At 40.3% G+C, this 26,122-nt stretch overlaps 1 protein-coding gene and 1 long non-coding RNA gene across 2 annotated transcripts; one reads left to right on the top strand and one right to left on the bottom strand.

The window, feature by feature from the left end:
- The first annotated feature begins 1,787 nt into the window (after window positions 1-1,787).
- LOC103476067 (uncharacterized) lies at window positions 1,788-9,795 on the top strand. Its single transcript, XR_535400.3, has 3 exons — window positions 1,788-5,524; window positions 8,169-8,205; window positions 8,438-9,795. It is a non-coding gene; the product is annotated as an uncharacterized LOC103476067 (long non-coding RNA).
- Window positions 8,606-23,645, bottom strand: ywhag1 (3-monooxygenase/tryptophan 5-monooxygenase activation protein, gamma polypeptide 1). Its single transcript, XM_008428131.3, has 2 exons — window positions 23,401-23,645; window positions 8,606-10,827 (listed from the first exon to the last, which is right to left on the bottom strand). The coding sequence occupies exons 1-2, from the start codon at window positions 23,485-23,487 to the stop codon at window positions 10,171-10,173; spliced, it is 744 nt and encodes a 247-aa protein (XP_008426353.1). The 5' UTR covers window positions 23,488-23,645; the 3' UTR covers window positions 8,606-10,170.
- Between the last annotated feature and the right edge of the window lie 2,477 nt (window positions 23,646-26,122).

Here is a 26,122-nt window from a genome sequence, read left to right as displayed (position 1 = left end):
GACCTTTTCCTTTTGCGTTTTATTTACCGTTGTCATAGCAACTGAACCATCGGGCCCTGGGAGGAAAAAGAGCGACGGTGGTTCTAGTTAGCTGAGGTATAAACCTACTGTGCAGGAGCTGAATTGCGATCTGTTTATATGTACAGATTGCTTAATACACCGTCAGTTATCAGCTTTGAAATAAAATGGTTCTGGAAGTTTTTGGAAAGTATTATTGACATGTTTAGATTGTTTTTTCTTTACATGAGTCGAATCTGTTTAGCTATATTGTGTCTTTCTGTGAAAATGTTGGTGTTCGGGGAAACCCCCCCTCCAAATATATTGCATATTTTTTATGCAGTAGCAGATGGGGGTTATTCTGAGACTTAAGTGTGTGACGAAGATACCTTTGTATTAAAGGATCTAAAACTGTTTATTACAGGAATAAGTATATTGTCTAGAATGACAAAGAAAATAAAGTGGACACAATGATTATTTTGAAGAAAGATCAGATATGGTGGTGTTAGGAAATCTTAAATATTTAAACCAGAACAGATTCCAACAGATTCCAGGAGGATTAGTGAAGCACAGATTTGTTTCTGCCTCATCACTCCTACCTGTTCTAGACTTTTTACAGGAAAATCAACATCTGTTACACTGACACCAGCCCTGATGTGTGTAACACATGCTACAATCTTTAATGTTTTCTGGAGATGTTGGCATCAGGGCTGCTGCTATAAACTCATTGGATCTCTGAATAGTGCTGTTTAGGTTATATCATCTACTGATGGAAAAAGCAACAAAAAACTATTATGCTATGTACTCAAGATGGAATATATGCACGTATATTCATGACATGCTTTTGATTAAAGTAATTTATCCTCGGTGCAATTCCAGTACCGAAAAATTAACTTTATACCAGGTGAGTCTCTCACCTGAGAATGTGAACCTACTAGACTGATTCTGTGCCTTCAAATAATTTTAATGCTCCTGTAGAAGATTCATAACTTAAAAGTTACAGGAACCTACAAGTTAACTTATAAGGAACAGGTCTGAAAAAACAGTCTGTGTGCTACACTCAAGAGAGAGATTCCTTTGATGCATCAAAGAGTGATGTCATCACTGATGTCATTGTTACCATAGGAACCAGTGGCGCAACTACACATTATTCAGGTGGATGCGAAAACATAATCGGCGCGCCACCCCCCCTAGACGGGGTTTTGACGCCACTCTGGTGCTGCGCCCCTATGCGTTGCATGCGCTGCATACCCACTTTTTGCGCCACTGATGGGAACTAAACATTCTAATGGTGCATTCACACCAGACACGTTTTGAGCGTCAGGCAAGTCTGCTTTATATTCAAAGTCTATGTGAAGTATTGGATGCGCTGGACATGTCAAACGCTCCGAACGGTTCAAATGGCGCCGCGCTAGACACTCGAAGAGCACCACAACGGCCCTCGACACGCCTCCACATAGAGTTTGAATGTAAATCAGATGCGCCTGGCGGTCAAAATGTGTTTGGTGTGAACGCACCATTATATGTCCAGTGTCATATTAGGTCCACCATATTAGGACCAAAGTGTTGTCCTAATATGATGGATTCATTACTTTGGGTCAGGGGTAATGTTTAGAGGTAAGATGTGAATTAAGGTTTAGTTAATGTTAGAAATAGACTAGTATTGGTTTGGGTTAGGGAAAATGTCTGGGCTGGGCAAAATCGCAGCTACTAAAATGAAAGGAAATCAATGCAAAGTTCTAATTTGGGTCGAAATAGTTTTGACCAGCCTGTATAGAATTTTGTTTTCTAAATCATTCTATAAATAATGATGATATAATGTTAGGTTGTTTTTCTGCCAATTGCATAGCTGCAGTACACTAGTAGTCTAATGTGTTGAATATGCTGAGACACATTCAACACATTAGAAACCAATCAGAACCAAAAGTTTGTCTTTTGGTTCTGATTGGTTGTTTCTGGACAGTAGCAGAGCCAAATGAATTTTCACAAATTCTCTGTTTCGTATTTTATTGTCAACTGTTTAACAAATATTAATCCATCATCTAATGTACATAAGTACGTTAGATGATGGATGAATAAGGAACTTGCTAAACAGTTGAAATGATGATGATGAATGTTAAACAGTTTGAGGCTTTGCCATATTTGTGCAAAGCCTCAAATTTTCATAATGCAAAGTGTTAGCAAAACCTGGGCTTGGATAATGACCTAGGTCCCACACCCAGGTTAGTGCCACCTGGGTGTGGGTCGCTTTAAAGGCCGAGCCGGGCTTAGCTTCTTGGCCTTCCTGCCAACGCCAACATGAAGACCCTCCATGCAATCAGTGGAGGTTGATTGCATGGATGTCTGTCTTTCTTCGGACCTCCCTGGTTGATTGGAGGTCCATCTTTCGTCGGACCATATTTCCTCGGACCTCCCTGGTTGATTGGAGGTCTGTCTTTCTTCGGACCTCCCTGGTTGATTGGAGGTCCGTCTTTCTTCGGACTTCCCTGGTTGATTGGAGGTCCATCTTTCCTCTGACCATATTTCCTCGGACCTCCCTGGTTGATTGGAGGTCTGTCTTTCTTCGGACCTCCCTGGTTGATTGGAGGTCCGTCTTTCTTCGGACCTCCCTGGTTGATTGGAGGCCCATCTTTCCTCAGACTTCCCTGGTTGATTGGAGGTCTGTCTTTCTTCGGACCTCCCTGGTTGATTGGAGGTCTGTCTATCCTTGGTCTCCTCTGTTTGTGGGGAGCCTTCTCTTTGCAGGGGGACCTCTGGTTGGGTGGAGACTCTAGGATGGTTGTTTTCTAGAGCAAGTTTTAACTCCACCTTCAGGTCCGCAACCTGACCCTGCAGAGCTTTCACCATTTCCTCCTGAGCCTTAAATTTGGAAGCTTGCTCAGAGTGACTTTTGAGCTGCTCCTCATATTTGAGTCTCACTTGGTATTCTTCCATCATTACTTCAATCAGACCTTTATTGTGGGAGGCGTATTTTACAGCCTCCCACTTGAAGTATTCCAGCTGCTGAAGAACGTTCTTGTCAGTTGTAACTTTGGTAGAGCAAGAAACTTGTTCACGTTTGACTTGCTGGTGACGTTCTTTTTCCAAAAGTTTTTGCAGTCTTTGAATCTCCTCCTGCTGGGATTTGACTTCAGCCTGACATGTAATCCTTCTGTCTCTTTCCTGATGGAGTTCAAAATTCTTTCTCTGCAGTTCTGTTTTAAGATCGTCTACCTGCTTTGTCAGATCTTTGACGTGTTGGCTAGTCTCTGCCACGTCTTCCACTGAGGGGGTGATCTTGAAGCCAGCAGAGGGTGTTGTTTCCTGCTTGACTTCCAAAGATGTTGGAGTCTCAAAGTTGCCGGAAGGACTTGATTCCCCCTGGATCTCTGATTCAACTTCCGGCTCAATGGGGCTGTCATCTTCAACAGGGAAAATGACAGCGTCGTAGTCGACTTGGATGTTGAGGTCTACTATGTCGACCCATGAAAGCTTAGCTGGAAAAGCTTCATGCTTGCAAACAATCTGTTGTTGCTTCATATTTGTATTCTAGTAACTTCTTGCTTCTCTGAACGTCGAACGTGCTCTGAAGGGTGATCTGTCGCGATAGAACTGTGGAGCAGATCAGAGAAAATCCTGTCTGCCAGCTACATTTAAGAGAGAGATTCCCTTGTGATATCATAGAGTGATGACATCACTGCTGATGTTATTGATACCATTGGAACTGAACATTCTATCCACCTTCATGAGAGGCTTACTGGGGAAACGATTATGGGTCTTCCTTCTGGCGGCTAGTAAAAGTAGCAGTATTTCCTTGTAATTTATAGGGTTTTTGGCTAATCTATATTCATGATAGAAGTTACATCTCTTTTGTCGGTTAATACACTGTGCAGTAAGGCAGTATATTAACATTAGCACAAATATTAGCATTTCACTGCTCCCCATTAGCATTAGCCTTTTCCCTAAAAATAGCTTTTATCTATTTTTCTTATTTATTAGTCGCACTTAGTATACTGAATGGAGGAAGAAAATGTAAAACAACATGCTAGTGACAGCATTTAGGCTAATGTTAGCAATTTGGCTCATTTTAACTTGTAAACTAATTTTAACATACAGAATGGAGTAAGTCCATGTTACTGAACATGTTTGTGACTCTCCGCATGCTATTGAGTACATTGCAGCTTACTTTAGCATTGATGCTAATTTGTAGCATCAGACGGGCACACTTTGGCAGGCCCCATTTAAATTTCTTCAGAAATGTTCTAGTTTAATTTATTATTTTTTGTGCTGAAGAAGTTGTCATTGCACTCTTGTAGTAGTCTTGAGTCATCTTAAGAATCTTAGAGTAATCTTGATGTATACAGACAAATTGCGACAATTTGATAAGATTATAGTTGTACTAATAGGAATATTAGCTAAATATTCTGCATGTTTTGATTGTAATTTTGTTATAGTCACTGAACAGTAATGATAGCTTACCTTATGAGAAGCTTCCTACAGAGAGCTTAATAGCCAGCAGCCTAATGCTTTTTGTCATTCTGAAATTAATTCTGTGACATTTAAAATCTTGGATATTTTATTTTATTTTATTCTCCTCAGATTTTTGTGATTGCATTTTTTTTTTTTTACTTGGTGAGGAGAAAAATTTAAGTCAAGCACCAGCTGAAGCATAAAGTGTATGAATCCTCCTTCCAGTGCCTGGCTAAATCCTATACAGGAAGTGATGGAGCGCTCTAAAGCTGACATTAATGTTATTCCTACCAGAAAGCCACTTGCCTAGACAACCCGGCAAAGCAATTCAGTAGAATCACAACCAATTCACAGATTTTAGAATTAAAATGTCACACTTTCTCTGACTCAAGCTGCCTGGTTTTATAGTATAAATACAAATTTTCACCATGAATGTAATGCAAATCGGTAAAATCCCAGTGGATGGATAAAAAATATGGAAGGATGGATTTAGATAATGGGATAAGGAATAGAGATGGAAAAAATATACTTTTTTAAAAAAAATTATAATTTTAAAAACACTTATCAAACAGTATTATCTTATTTTAAACAGTTCATTTTTCCAAGAAACTGAATCAGGAACATTTTTGGAGTCCAGCAAAAGTTCCAACCAACTGAATAACTTAATACTATTATGACCAGAACGATTGGATAAAAGGAGAAAGAAGAAAGTTTCATTGTACTTAAACACAGAAGTAGTTCTGGAGATTCAAAACCACTTTCATGGAGATTCAAAAAGAATCTCGTGTAGCTGTTATCCTTATTCTTTCATTAGCTCTGTCCTCCGCTTAGCTTCAGTTCGGTCGTTTCTTATATGTAAGGTTAATTATTCTTTGTGTTTAGGTACAGTTAGATCCTCTCTGTCGCCCCCTGGTGCCGCTCTCTACCCTCACACCTGCAGCTCATTAGCTGATTAGCTCCGGTATTTAGCTAATACCTCCTAGTATTTATGCACCTCTCCTGCTTTCATTCCTCCTGGTTCAACCCCGTCATGTTCCTTCATGTACCCTGGTCCTTTTTGTGTTTTTCTGGCTGTTTTGTAAGTGACTGTTTTATCATCGTTTTTCATAAATATCGCCATTTACTCGACGCCTCTGCCTTTTGGTTCACTGTCTTCAACCTCAACAAATCATGTCCTGACGATTTAAAAAAAGAAATTTGAATCATACAATGACCAAATTAAAAGCGTGATATCCGTACCCCTGTGCAGCTGTAATGATTAAAAGCAGGTGGCATTTCGTTTATTCTCCGTGGCAGCAGCTCGGGTTGATTACCCTGCGACTAATTAATGCCCACCAGCCGTTTAAAATAATCACCGCTCCCTCGCTGAGTGGAAAAGTTAATTTGACAAATTACTGTTCTTGACTGACACAATCTTCTATTTATTCTAGGGAACTATTACCTGGTTTAATAAGACGTATTTATTTTTCCTCAGAGGAAGATGAATTATCTGCTCCGATGTTTAGTTTCGGAAAAATATATTCTAAGGAAATCTATCAAGAGTCTGCACTGTCAGGGAAAAATTAAGTAGCTGAATTAATCTTTTGTTGTTAAGATGTTCGACTTTTTATTTTATCTGTTCTTCCACAGTAATTTGAACTGCTCACCGTACTGATATAAAAATTGACACCTTTTGATTAAAATTTTGCCCTCATTTCAACTGTTAAAAAAAGAAGCAAAATGATATTTTGCCCGTTTTGTCCTGACAGATACTGCAAAAGTTAATGTGCACTTCTTAAGACACTTTACTTGATGTGGATTCTCTGACAGAATTTTTGGCTGCTTGGACTTAGCAACATGTATGGAACAAAATTAGTGTCAATAAAAGCAAACAAAACTTCTGAACAGGAACCAAATTAACTGGGTAAAAGGAAAAAGTCACCCCGAAACACATGACTGCATTCAATAATTTTATGTTATTGAACTTATTACATTCCTCATGACTTTTTGCTGTTAGTGATTGTTTGTCCTGTGTCTATTTGTGCTGCCTGACGACCTGCCCGGGGTCTACGCCGCCTCTCGTCATATAAAATACTTCATTAATCCCAGAGGAAAAATTAAAGGTTGTAACTCGTATTATACAATTTTCTTCTAAGTGTTGTTGTAAATGCTGATGGTTGTGGGTAGAAAGCAGCTGCTGTAGCCGTCTGTTTTACAGCAGATCTGATTAAAGAGACCGTTTCTGTCATGCATGGGATGCTCAGGGCTGACCATAACTTTACTGGTTTATGAAGAATCCTTGTTGTCACAATAATGTCCAGATGTTCCAGAGCCAGCCTTTATTATCATGTTTTTCTTTTTTAGCCTTGTTGAGGCTAACTAATGACTGCTAGAGACAGGTACCAGCATGCAGCCCCTCCTGGACAATGGATGGAAAGATGGTATAAAAGGCTGTTTGTTCCCAACTGAGTCAAGCATGCTTTAGCTGCAAGTCGGAAAACCAGTGCTAATTGTTGTGCTGATTACTTAGTGGCTTTACAAAGAAATAATGTATTCCTCTCAATTTAATGAGCTCAAACATTAGAGAATGTTCAGAAATAAGGTTTGTACAGCACTGTCTCTGTCACTTCAATTTAACAAGTCAAAAAGTCATCGTTAATAGTCTGAGTTGTGGCGTCAGTGGATGTTCTCGTATTTTGAACTCAGTGTGAATAGAAAGCCTAAGCAAAAAATTGTATATTTAAGGCATTTAAAGGTCCAGCATGTAGAATTTTGATTGTTCTACTGAAATAAAAGGCATATTTCCCCAAAATGCGAAATAATGTGTGTGCCCCTTTTAAGATTTATGAGTAAATTGGAGGGGGGATAAAGGGAATGCAGAGTTTCTGTAAATAAATGAAAGATTTATAATCTACTGTGCACACTAATCTTTGAACACCTTATCATACACTAGTTAAACTATCAGTCGAACTGGTTTGGTGAGTCTGACTATTTTTCAATAAAATATCGGTAGAATGTACCAATATTCTAGTACAATATTTTATACATATTGGAAAGACACAGGTACCAATATATAAGAAAAACAGACAAAAGCTTCTCCATCACTGCAATAATAGAAAAGTAACATTTTCACATCCACTCAGAATAGTTTGGTCTAACCTGTAAAAGAACAGTCATGCCCTTCTCTCCTTGTAATTATTTCAATTAGGAAAAGTTACTGACAAGATGATGGTCTTCATTCTGTTCTAGCAATATTCTGTGAACTTTAACCTTACAGAAACAGTTTTCTTTTAAGCTTTCTTAAACTAATCAGACCTTTTCTTGGTGGTAAATGTATAATCCATATTTTAGGAGGAAACAACATTTTTGACATGCATAGTATTTTATTTTACTTATCCGTTTAAGTCCGACTAAACTTCAAGGTTTGTGTGTGATTGTGTTATGTCTCTCAATTTGCATATGCAATTTCTATAGGCAGGCTTTGCAAGAATGTTGTTCTAGCTCGGGTTTATCTAGAACAAAGAAGACCAGATGCAGTTTGGACTCCGCTGTAAAATAAGATGAAAACAGCTCCTTGGTTTAGAGCAGATCTGAAAGCTGCAAATAATACAGCATGATGCACTTCCTTACAGTGTGTACAACACTGGGGAGCCTCCCACCCTCCACTGACTGGTAATGCGAATGCAATTGAAAGTTTATCATGGGTGCAACTGGCTAAACATTTTTATTTCTCTTTATTTTAGCCCTGTGCTGCCCCTCTGGCCCATGCAGCTCTGGGAGGTGAGTCATATCCTCCATTTTAAAAGCCATCACTGATTGAGACAGTGATATTTTTCACTTTTAAGTGAGTTTCAAGAAATAGTTTCTGACTTTTATGAGTGAAAATACAAGCAACTTTAATGCTTTGCTCTGTAAATCATATTAAATCTGAAGTATATTTTTATTTAAGAACGAAAACTATTATTTCTGAAGCCCCTGTTTTTCTGCTGCAAATACTTCTGTATGCTTATAGGAGATGCATTCTGGATGCAGGATGCTACCAACATCTGCCCCATCATCATTTACAGCGATCTTCCAGTCTAATATATACAGAATTAGCTGAAAATGTACTCTAAAAAGAATGTAAGTAAGAACTATAATTTCCCCTTTTTACCAAGAAATGCATGTCACCATAGCGATGTCCATAACAGATCAATTTATTGTTAACAATCACTGTTTTGGTATAGCGCACTTCAGCGAATGGAGTAAAGAAAACACAGATTAAAAGAAGGTCTAGCTAACAATAGCAACAAAAAGAGAAATAAATAGAAAAGAATCTGATGTCTAATAATTCCATGTTCATATGAATACATAACATCTACAGTATAAGTTAATAAATCAAAGCTACTGTATAAATACATCACCAGCATGCACAATATTGTTTTTTTTATGGAGAATATTGGAGCGGTTATCATCTCACACTGAAGAGACAGTATAGTAGGCAAGTGCATTTTCTTGACCAAGAAGAAACTGAAAACAAAGTTTAATCCACAAACCTCAAATCTGCTCGTACAGCTTCCACTTTAACAATGCGTGTGTGCTCTGCTCACAAATTAGTTTGTTATTTAGGTCTGTGGTTCAGGGTGCGACTTTTCAGAGATCCTGTCGATTCGTAGAAAAGACGGCGTTACCTGCAGACAGACATTTCAGTCAGTGTTCTTTCGATTTGCTCATCTGGATCAAATCGTTTCCCCACAAACACAAGGAGCCAATCGAAAGATGTTACAGTAATGACAATACTGACAATAAGAGTTAGGTGTCCAAAAACAGGTCATTTATTTAAGAAAGCACATCAGCACATGAGAGGGACAAGCTGCACTAATTTTTTTTTTTTTTTTTTAACTGTATAAGTTTGCAGTTTTAGTTACAGTATGACTGACCATGTGACTGAGCTGGACACATACCTGACACAAAGCAAACAAACAAAAACCTTTTTTTTCTACGTCTTCAACTGCACAAATAACCTGCTTTTTTACTCGACCACTGTGGATGTGGCGCAACTAAAGATGTCGGTACGTTTTCTTTGAAGTTACGCCACGAACTCTAACATCCCCAACGAGGCCGCGTTCCTCCCCAGAACCAGTCGGCTCTCTCATTCGCTATCGCTCACCGTCTCTCTCTCTCACACTAAGCAAGGCCATGACATTCAAGGTTTGCGCCGTTTCTTTTTTTGTTGTTGTTTTCTTGCTGCTCAAGCATCGAGGAGTGAATTTCTGAATGCTCCTCCCTCTCGCTCAAATACATTAAGACAGCTCTGCTTCATTTGCATGATTAGATCAGTCTCTGGCGATTGTGAGTATGAAGGTTATTCACACTGCAATGGACAACAAACCCCTTTGTGACCTAAGTCGGTATTCTAGCAGATGCTAGAATATCGAATGCTGTCGTGGAGGGAGTTTCATTCTTGGGTGTTTTCTCTCTTTTTTTAAAAGTAATCATAGCGTATTTCTCAAACTAAACACATCATCCCTCCTTCTATGATCTTTTCTCTTTTAATTGTGGAAAAATAAAGAACAGCAGCCACGTCGGTACCGTCGGCTAAAACAGTAGCCGACGTTCCCCCACCCTCCCGTCTTTTTTTTTTTTGTTTGTTTTTTGTTGTTTTTTCCTTGTTTAAATTAAGAACTTTTTAACAATTACTATTTTTGTCATCATTTTGTGAGCGCGCGTGTTGTGTTGATTTGGCAGAATGAGGTTTTGGACTCTTTAATTGTTGCCCTCGCCTCCCTCATCGTCCTGCTGGTCGCTCGTCCACAGCGTCAAGTTGTCTCGAAGCAGCTGCATGATGAGAGTGGAGTCTTTGTAGGAGTCCTCGTTGAGGGTGTCCAGCTCGGCGATGGCGTCGTCGAAGGCGGTCTTGGCCAGGTGGCACGCCTGCTCGGGGGCGTTCTGGATCTCGTAGTAGAAGACGGAGTAGTTGAGGGCCAGGCCAAGGCGGATGGGGTGGGTGGGCTGCATGTGCTCCTTGCTGATCTCGTGGGCCTCGCTGTAGGACTTCTCGGAGGACTCCACCACCGCGGCCCTCTTCTCGCCCGTGGCGACCTCGGCCAGGTAGCGGTAGTAGTCGCCCTTCATCTTCAGGTAGAAGACTTTGCTCTCGTGCTGCGTCTCGTTGCAGTTCTTGATCAGGAAGTTGTCGAGGAGGTTGAGCACGTCCTGGCAGACCGTCTCCAGCTCCTTCTCGATCTTTTCCCGGTAGGCCCGCACCATCTCAATCTTCTTCTCGTTGCCGTCGGCTGACGTCTTCTGCTCGATGCTGGAGATGACGCGCCAGGACGAGCGTCTCGCCCCGACCACGTTCTTGTAGGCCACGGACAGGAGGTTCCTTTCCTCGTTGGAGAGCGGCTCGTTCAGCTCTGTGACCTGGAAGGAAAAGCACGACAAACGTGTAGAAGTTAATCTTTGTTGAGTAATGTGACAAAATATCTGTAATGGAGCTGAAACAATAATTGTGATGAATCAATTTTTGAAGTAATTGATAACTGCAGTTTACGGACTAAAAAAAAAACATTTGCTGAAAAAATAAAATAAAATTCAAAGTAGTAATTAAGCCAAAACTGTACAAAATATACATTTTACACCTTTGTCTGATATGTTTTACCCAGTTCACTAAAGGACTTCTGCTATTGCATTTTAGGCAAAAAAAAAAAAGGAATGAAGCCTTTTTTATACAATATTGGAAACCGATTAAAACATGCATGCAAATAAGGAATTACGTGGATATGTGAAAATCTGTAAAATGTGCCAAATTTTTTATGAGATTAAGCGATTACTAAAACAATCAGTTATAATCTCTCTATATAAAAGCTAGTCCTACAGTTAACAGTGATATAAATTCCTGTAGGGTCTTTATTTTTTACTTATTCTCACATATTTATGTGCTTTGATTTAAACCATTTGCTGTCTATTTCAAAGAAGAGTATCCACGTTTTGCCACCACCATCTTTAATTGTAGGGATGGTGTGTTCAGGGCGACGTGGAATTGTTGAATCTACCAAACAATATTTTGCATGCCAGTTGAAAAAGACTGAGCTCTTCCTTACACTAACTTGAACAGATTTAACTCGAAGGCAACCAGAATTTTTCCTCAGTTTTCCCTGAAGACGTTTTGACACCTAGAGGTGAGTGAAAGTCCACTTGCCTTTGATTTAAACTTGTTGCAGGAGACGTGACTTAGACGGCTGAGAATATACACGGGTCTCTTCTTTCCACATGCTTGCTGATTCACCTTACATTGTTTTAATGGCAAACTACTAATGTGACTTTCTTTTAACAATGGTGTGTGATTATTATAGTTTATGAATGGGTTGAATGGTACCTTGTTTGTTTCAAGTTTGAGGTGTTGTTTTAGAGCAGATGTTTGCATGTATGGTTTTCATTTGGAAGAAAAAAAATAAATTTTGCCCTTCCTCATCACAATTATGAACTACATTGTTTTGGCCAAATTATTCTCATGACAACAATCTATGCATCTGACATCATCCTTTATGGAAACACCTGATTGGCTATTTGCCGCTGGGGTTTTTGACCGACTTGTATCCGGCTAGAGGATTTAATCCTTTTTACCCCCTTGAGGACGTACAGCAGAGGCATCACTGTCGACCCTTTCTGAGCATGAAGTGTGTTGTTTCTTCCCGTTTTAGTCACGTGGAACTTCTCCTCACAATGCTTTCACTGGAAGGTAAACTGTTCACAATGTAGAATTGTAAATGGTTATGTATAAAAAGTAAAGGAGTTCAGATTTATTACAAGCAGAGGTGAAAAAAATCGACTATCTCATTAGTTGTAAAAAGTTGATTGATAGATGATGTGGTTTAAACTTCCTGCTTCTCGCTCTTTGGTCCTGCTCTGCATTCATGGACCCTCCTCTTCAACTTCTATGGGATACAGGCTCATAGTTCAGGTGCTATCTGAGCTTTAGAGATTCTAATCAGCTGCTCTCAGCTGTAAAAACACCTAATTACCATAGTTATGCAACCGTCTGAAAGTAAAAAATAACTAACATTCTTACAGCTGTACAGTATCCATAGCCAGTGGGATAATTGTTCCAGTGTCTCAATCATAAAAGAACCAATCAAAATTAACAAAACAGCTTCCCCAAAGTGATGTCGCCATGAGTGGCGCAACATTAGAAAATGAGAAATTTAATATTTCTATTATTTCAACAAAAAAAGGAGGAATAACCCGCACACATCGTTTGTCTTGGGGTTTAGAAATCCTCATGCAGCGTCCTGAACACATGGTGGAGCTGTGGCGTCTTTCTAGAAGATGTGAACAACTTGAAGCGGCGGTGACATTTTATGGGCACGAGTCCCTTAGGAAGCAGGAACATAATTTGTCTTGAAAGACTCACAGCATCTGTTAATCCCTCTTCCATCAGCTACAACAGTGACTGTTGATACAAACGGATGTGACTAATCATGTCCTCGTCTACTGAACAAATTCTCGGCACACAAAAGCTTTTACCTTCATCAACACCCATCAACCTCTGCTATTCTTTCGACTTTTTGATGCATAAAGAAGCTGTCAGTCTGAGTTGTGCTTAAATCGTAAGAGGGAGTAGGGTGTGGTGGGGGGGGCAAAGAGCAAGCTGTGATGCAATCTAGTTTCCATGGTAACTGCAAAATCTGCTTTGTTTCTGAGAGCTTCTCTATCTCTGAAGGAGATGGTGGCCACAAGCTGCTTGCAGAGAGAGAGCAGATGATGATGATGATGATGAGGCGGTGAAGGCTGCAGCATGGTGGGTGGGGATCAGTGAGAATGGTGAAACCACAAGCAACCTTTTCCACTCGGTCACTGCCTTTCCAGTCGCACAAGGGAACCGAAGAAGTCTGTCTGATTTTAGAAAGGAGCAACTTTCAATGATCGTTCCTTTTCAACAGCAAACCAAGAAAGCAAAAGAACGCACTTTGGAAAACAACTTGGAGGCATAGTCCACCAATAACCTAAACAAAATGTTGACTGGTAAACGGTAGAATGTAAAAGTACATTTGTGAGAATAAAACGTATCAAAGTTCTGTGTTTTACAGCAGTTTTAGAGAACAGAACCACTGTTCTAATGAACTCTATTTCTGTCTTGTTTTGCATATTAATAATACTCACCAGATGGTGAGCCCATAATTTCTGTTTGTATATTTTTTGTCGCCAACCAGCTGGTGACCAGAACAGTTTTCCAATTTAACCAACTCAACCAGTCCTCCTTACAAATTCAAAAACCCAATGAACTTTTTTAGAGAATACGATTCAAAGTTACTCCAGCGTTCAAAAGAGTGCAATGGCAGAGCACAAGTTGACGCCATTTGGATTTTGGGTTGGATTGTTCTCCCCACGCATGCCTGGGTTTTTCTGGGTTTTTCCTGGTTTCCTCCCTCAGAGCCTGTTAGGTCAGCTGGAGATTGTAAATCACGGTTAGGTGTGAGTGTATGGTAAATGGTTGTTCCTGATGTTGGTTCTGTGATGGGGCCAGGTACCCGTCTTGGGTGTTGCCCCACTTATCGCCTGCAGACCACGGTTGAAATGTATCCGGATCCCTGTGACTGTGTTGTTACAGCAAAATAAATTAATGATTTTATAACTGAACACATCTAATGGTAAATCGGAGATATGTTCTTGCTGTATTGCTAATCTGTAGTACAGTCACATACATTATTCCAATATATGTTTTATTGCTAACACTAATAGAAACGTTTGGTAGCTTAACTTAAATCACTACAATGATGATTGAACATTTTAAACTTATCCAGTGCAACGATGGCTGAAAAAATGCAAATAGAAGTGCAGCATGACTGCGTTTTAGTCGATCATAAAATCAAACCGTCTTTAAACACTAACAAAAACGGTGCACACCGCCGACAGTTGGCTGTAGTGCAGAACATTTATTCTACTTATGACTCTGTGTTGCTTGCAGATCTGAAACAGTCACAGCTTAAATGACCTGAAAAGCAGTTCTCAAAAATTAAATATAGAAAGAAACAATGACCAGTCCACCACAGACACATGCAATCATAAACACATATTCTGAGGCAATTCAGAGTAGCAGGAGAAAGCCAGAATAATTGGAGGGAACCAATGCGTTCATGAGAACTCAGAACTGAAGTTTCTTCCGACCCCTGGATGGTTTCTAACCCAGCATCATTCTGTTGTTATAAGATTCATTTACTAATTTGAAAAAGATAAGATTTTTGAGTTTCTGATTGCCTTGTCACTACTTTAAGCTAAAACCCACTGATTAGTCATTTCTAGTTGCATCTTTACTGGTAATCTTTTTAAAATCTGCCAAAGCAAACAATCTGCCATTCATTCTCCATTACAAGACCAACCAGGCTGGAGAGGAACAAACTACTTTGTAAGCGTAAAATTGTGTCAATGTATGCTAGAAGAAACTGGGTGAAATAAGTCATTTTAATGACCTTTAGAAGTTGCTCTAATAATCTTTTACACAGCCTGCCGGACAGAGATACTCACAGAGCTCTGGAGGGTTACATTAGTTTGTCTAAAGAAGGCTACTTAAGATGTTGTAAAAATTACAACTGTCGTAAATATGCCGACCTTTGTACATAAAGTGTGAGGAAATGCAAACAGTAAGAAGGTACAAATTGCATAACACTAAGGAGAAAGTCCTCCTCACCCCTCTTCATTTGTTCTACCTAAAACCCCTCCTCAGCACTTCTTTACCTCAACCCATCAAAATGCAGTTAGAGCCATTGATTATCTACCCTGCAGCAAATGTAACCAACATGTTTGGGTCAGCTCTGGAGAATCAAAGGTCAGGGAAACAATGCCTGAACAACTGATCAGTACAAACATGGCTGCCTTTGTTCCAGAGGGCTGCGGGCCGAGCAGAAGACCCCAACGGAAGCTGCGGTGCCGGGATGACAATGGAACTCTGTTCACCCATGCAAATCATCAATCGCGCCTGCTCTGCCGTGACTCATCCCGACACTGGCCAGTCAAACTTCCAAACATCTGCATGCTAATGCAAACAAAGGCCAGGCAGGACAATCAATAGCTTCCTCTATTGCAAATCTCTGCATGACCTTTAGTGTGAGCAAGCCCTGTAGTGCCTAAGTGCTGTAGCACTAAAAGCATATACCTCCTTATATTTTCATTAAATACGTTTCTCTCCGCATAATGAAGGCGTGCCACAATCCCACAGATCCCCCTTCTTTGTGTTCCATGCATTCCCTTTTTTTTCCCCAGCTCAATTGCTTCTGCACCCTCTTCTACTCTAACCTGATGTGACAACCCTCTCTGCAAACCCCTTTTCAAGCAGCAGAGCACAAAGGAGCCAGGGACGACCTGACGTCACTGACGGCGTGAATAGGGTTAGCCGAATCAGCCACAAAGAGCTCGGTGGTAAGAACAGCGTTCTCCGGCTCCTTGTTGCTACGATACCACATGCAACGGTAGTTATTCCTGTGATTACAACTAATGTTTGAGTCAAACCATAAGACACAAAAAGGGCTTGTTCGTTAAAGGAAGGAATGCCTGAGTAGGGCTGTGGACTGGTATAGAGGAAGGCGAGATATTTGTTCCTGTTTGCTGAAGTGTGTGCATCCCTGCTGCACGCTATATTCATGTCTACTTTGTTGTTTTGCATGTGTTGCTTTGAAGGGGTTTCAGATCATATGTAAGATATTTTCAAAAATGTGAAGCACCTCCTTGGTGTGGTGTTTCTCTGACCATGTCATGGATTTCTGTTGGGGGGCTCCAGGAGTTGTCGAGAGACACGGGGATAAAGCTGGGCTCTGGTGGAAATCTCTCCCTATTGATCTCCCTGGTGTTAACTCACCATATGTGGTGGTAATGTGCCCCCTCCCATGGTCCTTCTGACTTCTGGCTACCATTATATGGGATGGTGCCTTGCATGGGTGGCGGGCCTCCAGGGAGACTGGGTTCTGGAAGAGGGCGACTGTACAAGATAAAATTTTGGTGCTCTAGTTCTCTAATTCAGTGTCTCTTTGACCCAGGAGTTGCTGCTCCTTGGATAACATACGTCTGTATGGAGGCTGTTTTGGGTTGTGCCTCATGTCTGTCTGTTGCCTTTTAGAGCAGTCCTTTGCTGATATTAGGTGCTCACTAGTGCAGGCTTTCTACTGTTCTCACCCTTCAAAACAACTTTGCACCTCCAGGTAGCAAATTCACACGCATCCACCCACTTAACACAAACACACCTCTACACATACGTTCAGCTCTGAATGTTTGAAAGGTGCCAAAGATGACAAAAACAAGAATGCGGTTTATTCTGTTAAAAGGAAATTATTTCTGTCTAATCCACAAGCTTGATCGATGTAAGGGATTGCTGCAGATTCAGTGCCTCTATCCAAATGGCTGGGCTTCCTTAGATAAGAAATTTTCACCATTTGACAAAATAGATCAAAGTTGAACTGATATTTTGTAAGTACCTTGAGATTAAATTATTTTTTAATTGTTCTTTGTACATGAACTGAATTAACTGAACTGTCAGGCCAAGATGCACTTCAGTTTCCACGGTATTAAGAGGAAATACAGACAAAAAATGTACAGAATTTATGCCTTAGTGAAGAAAAGATATCAACTGGGATATTTATAGTTACTACTCATGTGATTGGTTTGGGTAGGTGTGTCAGGGAAAAGCCTGAGGATGCCGCAATTATTTCCACTGGGTCTCTTGGTGATTGAGTTTGTGTACAAGGAAAGAAAAAAATATAGAGAAAATAAGCAGCTGCTAAACCACTGCATATGGAAGTTGGGACGTTGGATCTTGTCAAATAAACTTGATGATGGTGTGTATGTAGGTGGAAACAGTGGGTGTTTTTATAGTACTTTGTGACTCACCAATGAGTCAAAACTAATCCTTGAGCCACTCTGAAACTTCCCGAGACAAAACTGGCTGTTTTTTATAACCAGACTGAGATTTAGGAGTTGTTCTGTGTTATAAGGAGGAACTCCAAGTCTGACACATCCACCCCTCAGACTGAAGGATGGAGTCAGAAAAAGATGTTCACTGACGGAAATACTGCATACGAGATGAAATGAAATTGTGAAAAGTGCAAAAAAAAAAAAAAACAAGCTTCTTATCACGGGTCCATAAATAACAGCCATGGCTGGTAGCAAAAGCAATCAGAGCCCAAGTGAGACTTCTGAGTTACACGTCACCAGTGCAGAGAGATTATAGGCCTTTTATACTGAGAAAATGAAGGCAGCCAAAGCTGTGAAAAGAAAAGGAATCTCCCATTTAATAAATAGTTTTCATATTGTGATCATGTATGCATGACAACAGGGTAATGCTAACGTTAACTACACTTTCTTCATTCACTGGAAAAGCGTGGCATTGCAGCATGTTGGATATTTCCTGAACGCCGACATGCTTTTAACTTGAACAAAGTTCTTTGTCAGAATTAGGGGGGGGAAATAATTTATAGAAGTTGTTTTTTAATTAAGACATTAAATTGACAAATAATTTGATTTCTGACAATGGATTCTTCTAGAATGTTCAACTTTTGTCGGACTTTAAATGAAGGTATATTGATATATCCATTGTTCCTTCATTCAATAAAGTAAATAATAGAAAAATATGATTGGAAATGGCATCAACCAACAGCATGCTGTAAGTTTATACCTGTAAGTTTAATTACATTCAGAGCCTTGGAACACATGCTTAAAGTATAAAAGGGCAAAATATTTCAATTCTTTCATTTCATCTTCTAAATTAGAACCTCTATTAAAGAACCTGAAGAACATTCGTTTCCATTTTATATTATGGTTCTGAGGAGGAAAGAAAATATTTGGTGTCAGCTGGAAAAAATTTGATCGTTGCAACTGTAATACTTTTTAATTCTGCATAAAATGTATATATTTATTGCATTAGATGCATCAAAACTGAACACACTTTTTTCTTTAAAAACACAAGCAAAACGCCAAGTTCTTTGACATAGTTTGCTATAGGTAAAAAAAAAAAGACGAATATTTTGGTGCATAAATGATTTATTCATTTTCTGATGGACTTAGAACTAGTCCCGCTGCAGTAATCATGTTCACTTGTGGTCGAGCTTTGCTCTGTTTGTTGGATAAAATGGTTTGTCTGTTTTCCTTAGAAATGGAAACTGATTCAGAACCCTAAAAAAAAAAAACTCGATTTGGTATCAACTGATAAAACCATAATCGATGCTTTTCTCAAAAAATATTTTGTTTTCAAAATTATGCTCCCTTGAATTTAAATGGCTACTATCTTTTATAATTAAGAGTGAAAATAAAATGTCACAAGTCACGACCCCCAGTTCTCTGTGAGCTGATGTCATCTCCTACTGTATGGATCGGACTGTAATGCTGAACAATGCTGAACATTCACACCCGCTTGCTCTGAAGGACGTATTTTTAGCATCTGCTACATACGTGTTGACTTGGGAAGATCAGTCACATCTGCTGCAGAGATATATTTATAAATGCTGACGGTATGATTTTATATGCGGCAACAAATTAAAGCATCAATAAAACATATATTTGTCCTTGATTTACGGCCTTAATATGCCTGACTGTGCGCATTTCTATTGGTGTATTTATCTAAAACCTAATCAACACACTGAGCTCATTTTGCATTAAATATCCATTTCTATAATGTATGCAGCTCAATAAATCTTCTAATGCACCAGGAAAAAAAAATTAACTTCTATAGAAGAATGCATGCAGCTCATTAGGTATGATGGAAGTCCTGGCTATCTGGGACATGCATGTTCTTAGACAAAGCTCTCCAACACGGCGTGTGTGAGAGAGAGGAAGAACGCGAGCATAAATCCAAACTAATGGAGTCGGCACATTAAAACGGTGTTCAAGCACCTTTGGTTAAACACTGGATGGATGCTGGGATCAAGCTGGTAATTGTCAGATAAACAGAATCTTATCACCGGTAGCTGCCTAAATATACAGTATGTTTTTATGCTAGATTTGGCTACTTGTGATGAATGCAACTACTGATCAATAACAGGAAACTGATAAGAGCCTTCAAATGAACAGAGGGGGCCACATGATGCAATCACAGGGACACACTTTTAGCACAACTTGAGGAAAACAATCCTTTAAAACTCTGCTCTGACAAGCCTATGTTGTCGTTGCGTGAAAGGGCTGCTGCTCTTTGCCCATGTGGGTCGTACGATGTAATGGGTTTCTTAGACATGTGTACTGTAGTACTGAAAGCTCTTTATATAAATTAACTGTCAAATGGACTCGGCAAGGCTGCATTGAAATGGAGAGGGGATTTTATCGCATTTGCAGAAACGGAGCTGCACCGATCAATAAATCAGAGCCAATTTTTCAGTGATCAATAACTCGTACTCTTTAAAGCTTAATAATGATAATACCGGGTTTTAGTTCTAGAATAAATTAAAATCTGTAAAAATTGGAGTTGTAAGCATGACCTGAAATGGAAAATAAAATCTGTACCAGTCAGGATAACCTGATCCCCACATCACTACAATACAACTGTAACAAACAGCAGCACCTAAAAACGGCCAGATGTGCTGAAATATCTGAAATATACTACATGTTGTCACTATACTGATTATAGTGTTTAATCATGTCATTGATGTATTTCGGGGCCTAATTCTTTTACAATGTGTGTGATATGGTGATGTTTTGAGTGTTAAAACCAAATTTCATTAGCGGAAAGTGGGATTTAAAGGGAGTTTCTGTCAAAAGCTTAATTAGTTTTTACCTTGTTGCTGTAGCTAACTTATTATGCTAGCAGATAGCTGAAGAAGACCCAAAACAAAAGTGAGATTCCTAACGCAATAAAATAGCTCATGTTAAAAAGATTATTGCAGTTTATGCAGAGATATATCAATCATCTGTAAAAATTGTCACATTTGTACTGGGCGATTATCTACAAACGTAATTATTTTACTTGGGAAATGAAAGTAGGAGGCAGTGAGCAATTAATGATCTTCCTGTGTGAAATATACTGAGAATAATATTCATGACAACACTTTTAATGTTTGTAAAATAGTGTTCCCATAAACCTCTGACCTTTTAGACTTTGAACTGTTGTAAGATGGTCGTGGTTTACTTTGGTCTTAGTCGCTCACGCTTGTCGTTAGCTTTAGCCTTCTGGAGCAGAACAGCTAATCTGTCTGAATCAGAGCTCAGATTTGAGAGTCACACCAATGTTGCACATATTCTGGTTGCTAGCATTTACTCAACGTTACGCTGCTAAATGCTAGCAGCAAAATAGGCCCACATGGGAATGTTTTTTTGTTTTGTTTTTTTCTGAAACAGAATATTTTTCACCCATTTGTACCCGGTGTCAGTCAACTAAGACAGCAAAAACGCCCTTTTTTATTAAATCGCTGACATATTGGCTTGACCACTAACCTGACATACAACCCTATATGTACAAAACATATTTATCTTGTAGTTTATTAGCTTTGCACAGAAAAGAAGCTCAGCTTCATTGTCGTTCCACACAAACGATTCCATTTGCATTTTGTCGTTTGGCATATCTGTTGTCTTGTTGCGCAACACATGGAGACTTTAGGCTTTTATACTCCATGCTAATCATCACTTACATGTGGCTGGAGGGGGGAATAACATTTTGTTCTCCGTGGTAAAAACATTTCTAGAATGGGTTCTGTGCGGACGAGATTGGTTTTGAAACCGACAACTAGTTTTAGAGAAATGTGTTCCAGTGTGGACGAGAGGGCCATACGGCGACATTGTAGTTTTCTCAGCTTTACACACTCAGTTTATACATAATTGTAATTCCAGACTCATGAACTTTATCGTTTTATTTCAAACTGGGAAAAAGTAACTTTTTGGTACAAACAGAATGCTCTATTTTACTAAATAAATATCTGCTGTATGCAAGACATTAAACTCTTATAACCTTTTAACATAATTTTATTTTGCTATTCCTTTAAGGGTGCCTTCTGAATTTTTAGCTTTTAACTTTATGAAACTGACTGCTGCATGTTATAATAAATAACTGCCCTCAAAATCCAATAATGTTGGCTAGAACAATTGCCAATGCAGGAAAATATCTCTGATCTAATTCACCCAGATCTTGTAAAGCCAGTGGTTGAAGTGCAGCACTGACATCAGCCCATCCTCACCCATTTTAGTAGGGCTTGGTCCTAATCCCTCGTACTTCAGAGAGCACAGAGGGTGCAGCATGTTCCACCAACCTGGTTATTTGGTTCCTTCGCCACCGAGGCTTTTTGCCATGGCTGCAGTGGCAAGGGATTCCCTTCAAGTGATGGGCGAGGCAGGAGACACGCCCCGTTGCTCTGTGCTGCAGAGAGACTGGCTGGGTGAGGGGCAGCTCTGGCCCTCTGACTCGGCATAAATGGGAAGGGGTGGAGCCGGGGTCCCTCCTGGTTACCACTAGAGGCCTGTCCTTTAAGCAACATGGACTTGAGCTCATGTCTGACTTCTGGAAGCCTCAGCTGACATTTGTTCATTTTTTGATCTAAAGCGGTCTTGTTTTGTAAATTAGTCTCTCATTGTGTAAAGGTGAGAAGGACTCCCATCTCTCTATGCTCCAACATGATGTACACTCACTACAGATGAAGCTGGGGATCCCGCAAAACTCTATTGTGACTATTACTTTTTTTTAAAAAAGAGCTTTGACACAGAGTTTCCTAATTTTTGTCCACTCCCATGTGAACTCAGTGCTGGAGGGGGTGGGGGGTGGGGGGGGGGGGGGGTGACGGGTGAGCAGCAGCCTTTGTGCAGCTGGGATAAAAAGCTGCATGTGAAATGGTGCACTACGGGCGGGCCTGTGCTGCTGCATCCTGGCAGATGCTGCGGCACGCCTCTGTGTGGGAACCTGCTGGAGGAGGAGGAGGTCCGGGACGCAGGGATGCGGCTGCCGCACAGCATCCTTTAAAAAAAAAAAAAAAAAAACAGCATTTATGATAGGTGGTGGGGAGGAAGGACGAGGAGTGGGGGCTGCTCTGAGATAAATCTGGCGAAAAAGGCGTCGGTCCACCGACACCCACGTCTGACAGGTTCCTATGTGTTCTGCGCAAATCGATCGCGAACAACCTTCAGCCTGCATTGCCCTTTTCCCCCTATGCGCAAAATGCGCAGCGGCAACGGAGTGCCCCGGCCCCGTCCAGCTAAGACAACGGTGGCTTTTCTAGCTAAATGGACGGCTCATTATGTCGCGTGGAAACCGGAACACGACCATCAGCGAATCCTACGATGTCACATCATCTCATAATCATGGTACCACCTATAGCTCGCCCTCTCCTGCAACTGTATGCGCATCTTTCGATGGGATCCTTTTGATTCCCTTTCTGTGTAATGACAAATATCTTTATATGTATATTAGGACAGACAACGATCGGATCACTTCAATGCCAGTGAGAGCTTTTTTTCCTCCTTCAGTGCGCTTAAATCACACCAGCCTGGCCGTGTGTGTGTGTGTGAAGGATCCTGTTGGAAAAGGCACCGCCCCAAGATCAAACAGTCCGCATTCAGACAGCTACAATCCACCGCAGCTCAGCGCCAACAAAAAAACCGCAGATTTACAGTAAATCACTGATTTTAATCTCATTATAGCGGATCAGATCACTGATATGCAGAGAGAGAGAGAGGGTGGAGTGGAGGTGGAGGTGGAGGGGGTGGGGGAGAGAATAGGGACGGGCCTTAATAGCCCGGTTCAATATGATGTGTTCCCAGATCTGATTTTAGCTGTGATTTACCGCTCTCTGCGGCAAGTCTTCCTCATAAATGTGCTCTTCAATCATAAGTTTCATACACCAATTTTGATTGGCTGATCCGGTAAGGTGAACGCGTGCCAGACCGGAGCGCGGTGGGCTGCGTTCCCCGCGAGCTCGGTCAGCCGCCCCGCGGCTTTGAGACGTTTCCCACTCACACACACCCAGGCTCGGACGTGTCCGGTAATTACCGCACCAAATGGGACTGAAAGAAGAAAGGTCATTACGGCAGAGGGCTACTTACCGACTTCATGGCAGCTGCCATATCATCATACCTCTCCGCCTGCTCGGCCAGCCTGGCTTTCTGCACCAATTGCTCGCGGTCTACCATTTTAGAGGCCGGTTTTGGTGCTGCCCGCTGCGTGTTTTGTCGTAGCTGAGAGCTGTAATGTGGATGTCTGAACGCAGTGTAACGGTGCCGGGTGCTGTCGCCGCAGCTGCTGCCTGCTGTCTGTGTGCCTGCCGACGGGACACCCCTCCCCCTACACGAGCACTTTCCTTGGCTTGTGTCACCACCCAAAAAGGCGTGTCCACACGGAGTGATGTAACGACCCAGGCAGCTGAACCCGAAGGAACGGGGTACAGACCTCCACAGGGGCTCTTCACACCACCAATATGCACACGTTTTATTGTTGTAGGAAGGCGAAGCCTGGTTTTGTCTAATGAACGCCCCTGTTGCAATATGAAGAAGAATATGAATAGTTTACAGCCGTACTCGTGGTTAAATAAATGAATAAATAAAACTTGACTGGATTTCTTGAAGATGCTAACTACCCAAAGCCCCTAAAACCTTCATAAAAAATTGAGAAATAATGACGTCAGTCTCATTTTAAAGGGATAGTTCAGTTGTTTTTTTTGACTAAAAGCTGCGGTATGTAACTTTTATTAAAATGTTGTTTATTGTTTTTTTTTACATATTTGTTAAAACTATCACCATGTCGTGACAGTTTAATATAATCTGTGAAAAGACTGATATTCCTCACCTTCTAAATGAGTTTTTATAACCATGTGGGGGGAAAAAGGCACCTGACCATAAACAACCAATCAGAGCCAGGAGGAAGGTCTTACTGCTGTCAATCATCCTCATGTACTCACAGCAATGTCCAAATGGCTGAGAAAAGACTTTTACAGGGAAAAAAAAGCTTGTCCTCCAACATTGGTGCCCATGCTAACTCACCTGAGCATTCACACAGTAGCAGAAAGCAAGGAGGGACGGCCCCTGCTGTCACCCTGGGCAAGCCCCTCAATCAGTTCCCCCCAACCAATCAGAAGCTACTACAGGGAAGTAATTTCTTTTAGGGTGACAAGTTTTACAGGCAAATAAAATCTTCTTAAAGTAGTCTTTAAAAAATGTTTAATACAGCACAAATATCTTGTAAATCAACCATGTTTTGCTCCGTTTAAATTTATAGTATGTTCGGACCACAAACATCCAGCGACGCTCAGACGTAAGCTAAAAAATAAAAAACAATTAACCCTCCAGAACCTCAAAGAAAAAAAATATCAAGAACCTGAATGCCTCGCTCTCTTTAATGTTGTGGCTCTAAACTGATTTACAGAACTCCTAGAAAAATCTAATTATTTTTGATTGTTTGAAAAACAATAATGCATGATTTAGTTTATTGTTTGAGAAGATAAATAAAATACTTGTCACATGAATTTTTGCCTTTACTGAAGAGGAAAAGTGGCTCACTAGTGCATTCAGCTTGATTATTTTAGCCCTCATGGCAATCGGTTTGGGCTGTATAGAAATGCGTGCAACACTTTGTAGATTTATGGTTTTAAAAAAAATAGGAAAACCTTCAACTTCACAAGTATGCATTACTTTACATTAGTCTGAAAAAAAACCTGAGGTTTACGGTTTTTACCTGACAAAATCTAAAAATGTACAAATTATATAAATACTTTTGCAAGGCTTTAGCTACCAGAAGTTGTACAGGATGTTGACAGGAAACTGATTTGTACAGATGCAAAGTGTCCAAGCCTAAAAAAACAATTTCAAGCTGGAGCCATCCAGGTGATTTGTACTCATGGCAGCCATAATAAGTTTAGAGGTAATGGGTCCTTCTACTTCAGAATCAGGTTCCCAACTTTGGGGGCCGATCCCATTGACAATTCTGACGTGGAAATCTGAAATTGTAAACACAGTTGGGAATGCACCTCGACGTAATGCAGTTTCACATTGATGACTTCAGAGGCTCTTTTAGGTTTGGGGTGTTTTCAGCTTCAAACTTAGAAATTCCAACTTCTGGGTGAAAACTACACAGACTATTAAAACACAGCAGTTAGCCGGCAGTGTAAGTGTCTGAATATGTTATTAGCACCGCATTATTACGTCCCAGTTATTGTAAACTGGGAACCAAGCTGACTGGTAAAGTTCTGCTAATGTGACTCTTGGCACAGTTCTTGTCCTGGCCTGAGATTACAGTACAGACTTTACTGCAACGTAACTTTGATATGACGCTTCATTTTAAACTTTGAAGCTCACTGCGGCTTTCTAAAATACACCAGACGCATTTTTTTTTGTTTTGTTTTTTTGCAGCTTGTGAAACGGGCACTACAATAAAACATTAATGATCAATTGTTACAAACATTTTTACAGTTACTTTTGGATGCACTTAAAATATCCAGTTCACTTTACAGCGTGGTTAAAACACACCACACTCACTGACAACTACAACAGATAAAAGTAAAATCTGAAGATTTCAGCCTAAGACTTAGGTGAAATAAAATGTCTTTATTGTTTAAACTTTTCCACATTTTCCATGGATTTTTATGTGAAAGACCAGCATAGATTGAGTGCAAAGAAAATTAGACATGCTTTAAAAACTATGTATATTTTCCACAAAAGTCTACAAGGAGTGACAACTGCACTGATGCCCTTAAATTAAAGTTCAGCTGTTTGCCCTTAGAAGTCTCCTAGTTATCATGGAGTGTGTGATTTAATCTCAGTATAAATCCAGGTG

Source organism: Poecilia reticulata, chromosome 14 (genome assembly GCF_904066995.2).
Source record: "Poecilia reticulata chromosome 14, P_reticulata-male-v2, whole genome shotgun sequence".
In the NCBI taxonomy this organism is placed as follows: domain Eukaryota; kingdom Metazoa; phylum Chordata; class Actinopteri; order Cyprinodontiformes; family Poeciliidae; genus Poecilia; species Poecilia reticulata.
Note: the sequence above shows the minus strand (reverse complement) of the source record. Positions and strands in the feature narration are given on the sequence as shown.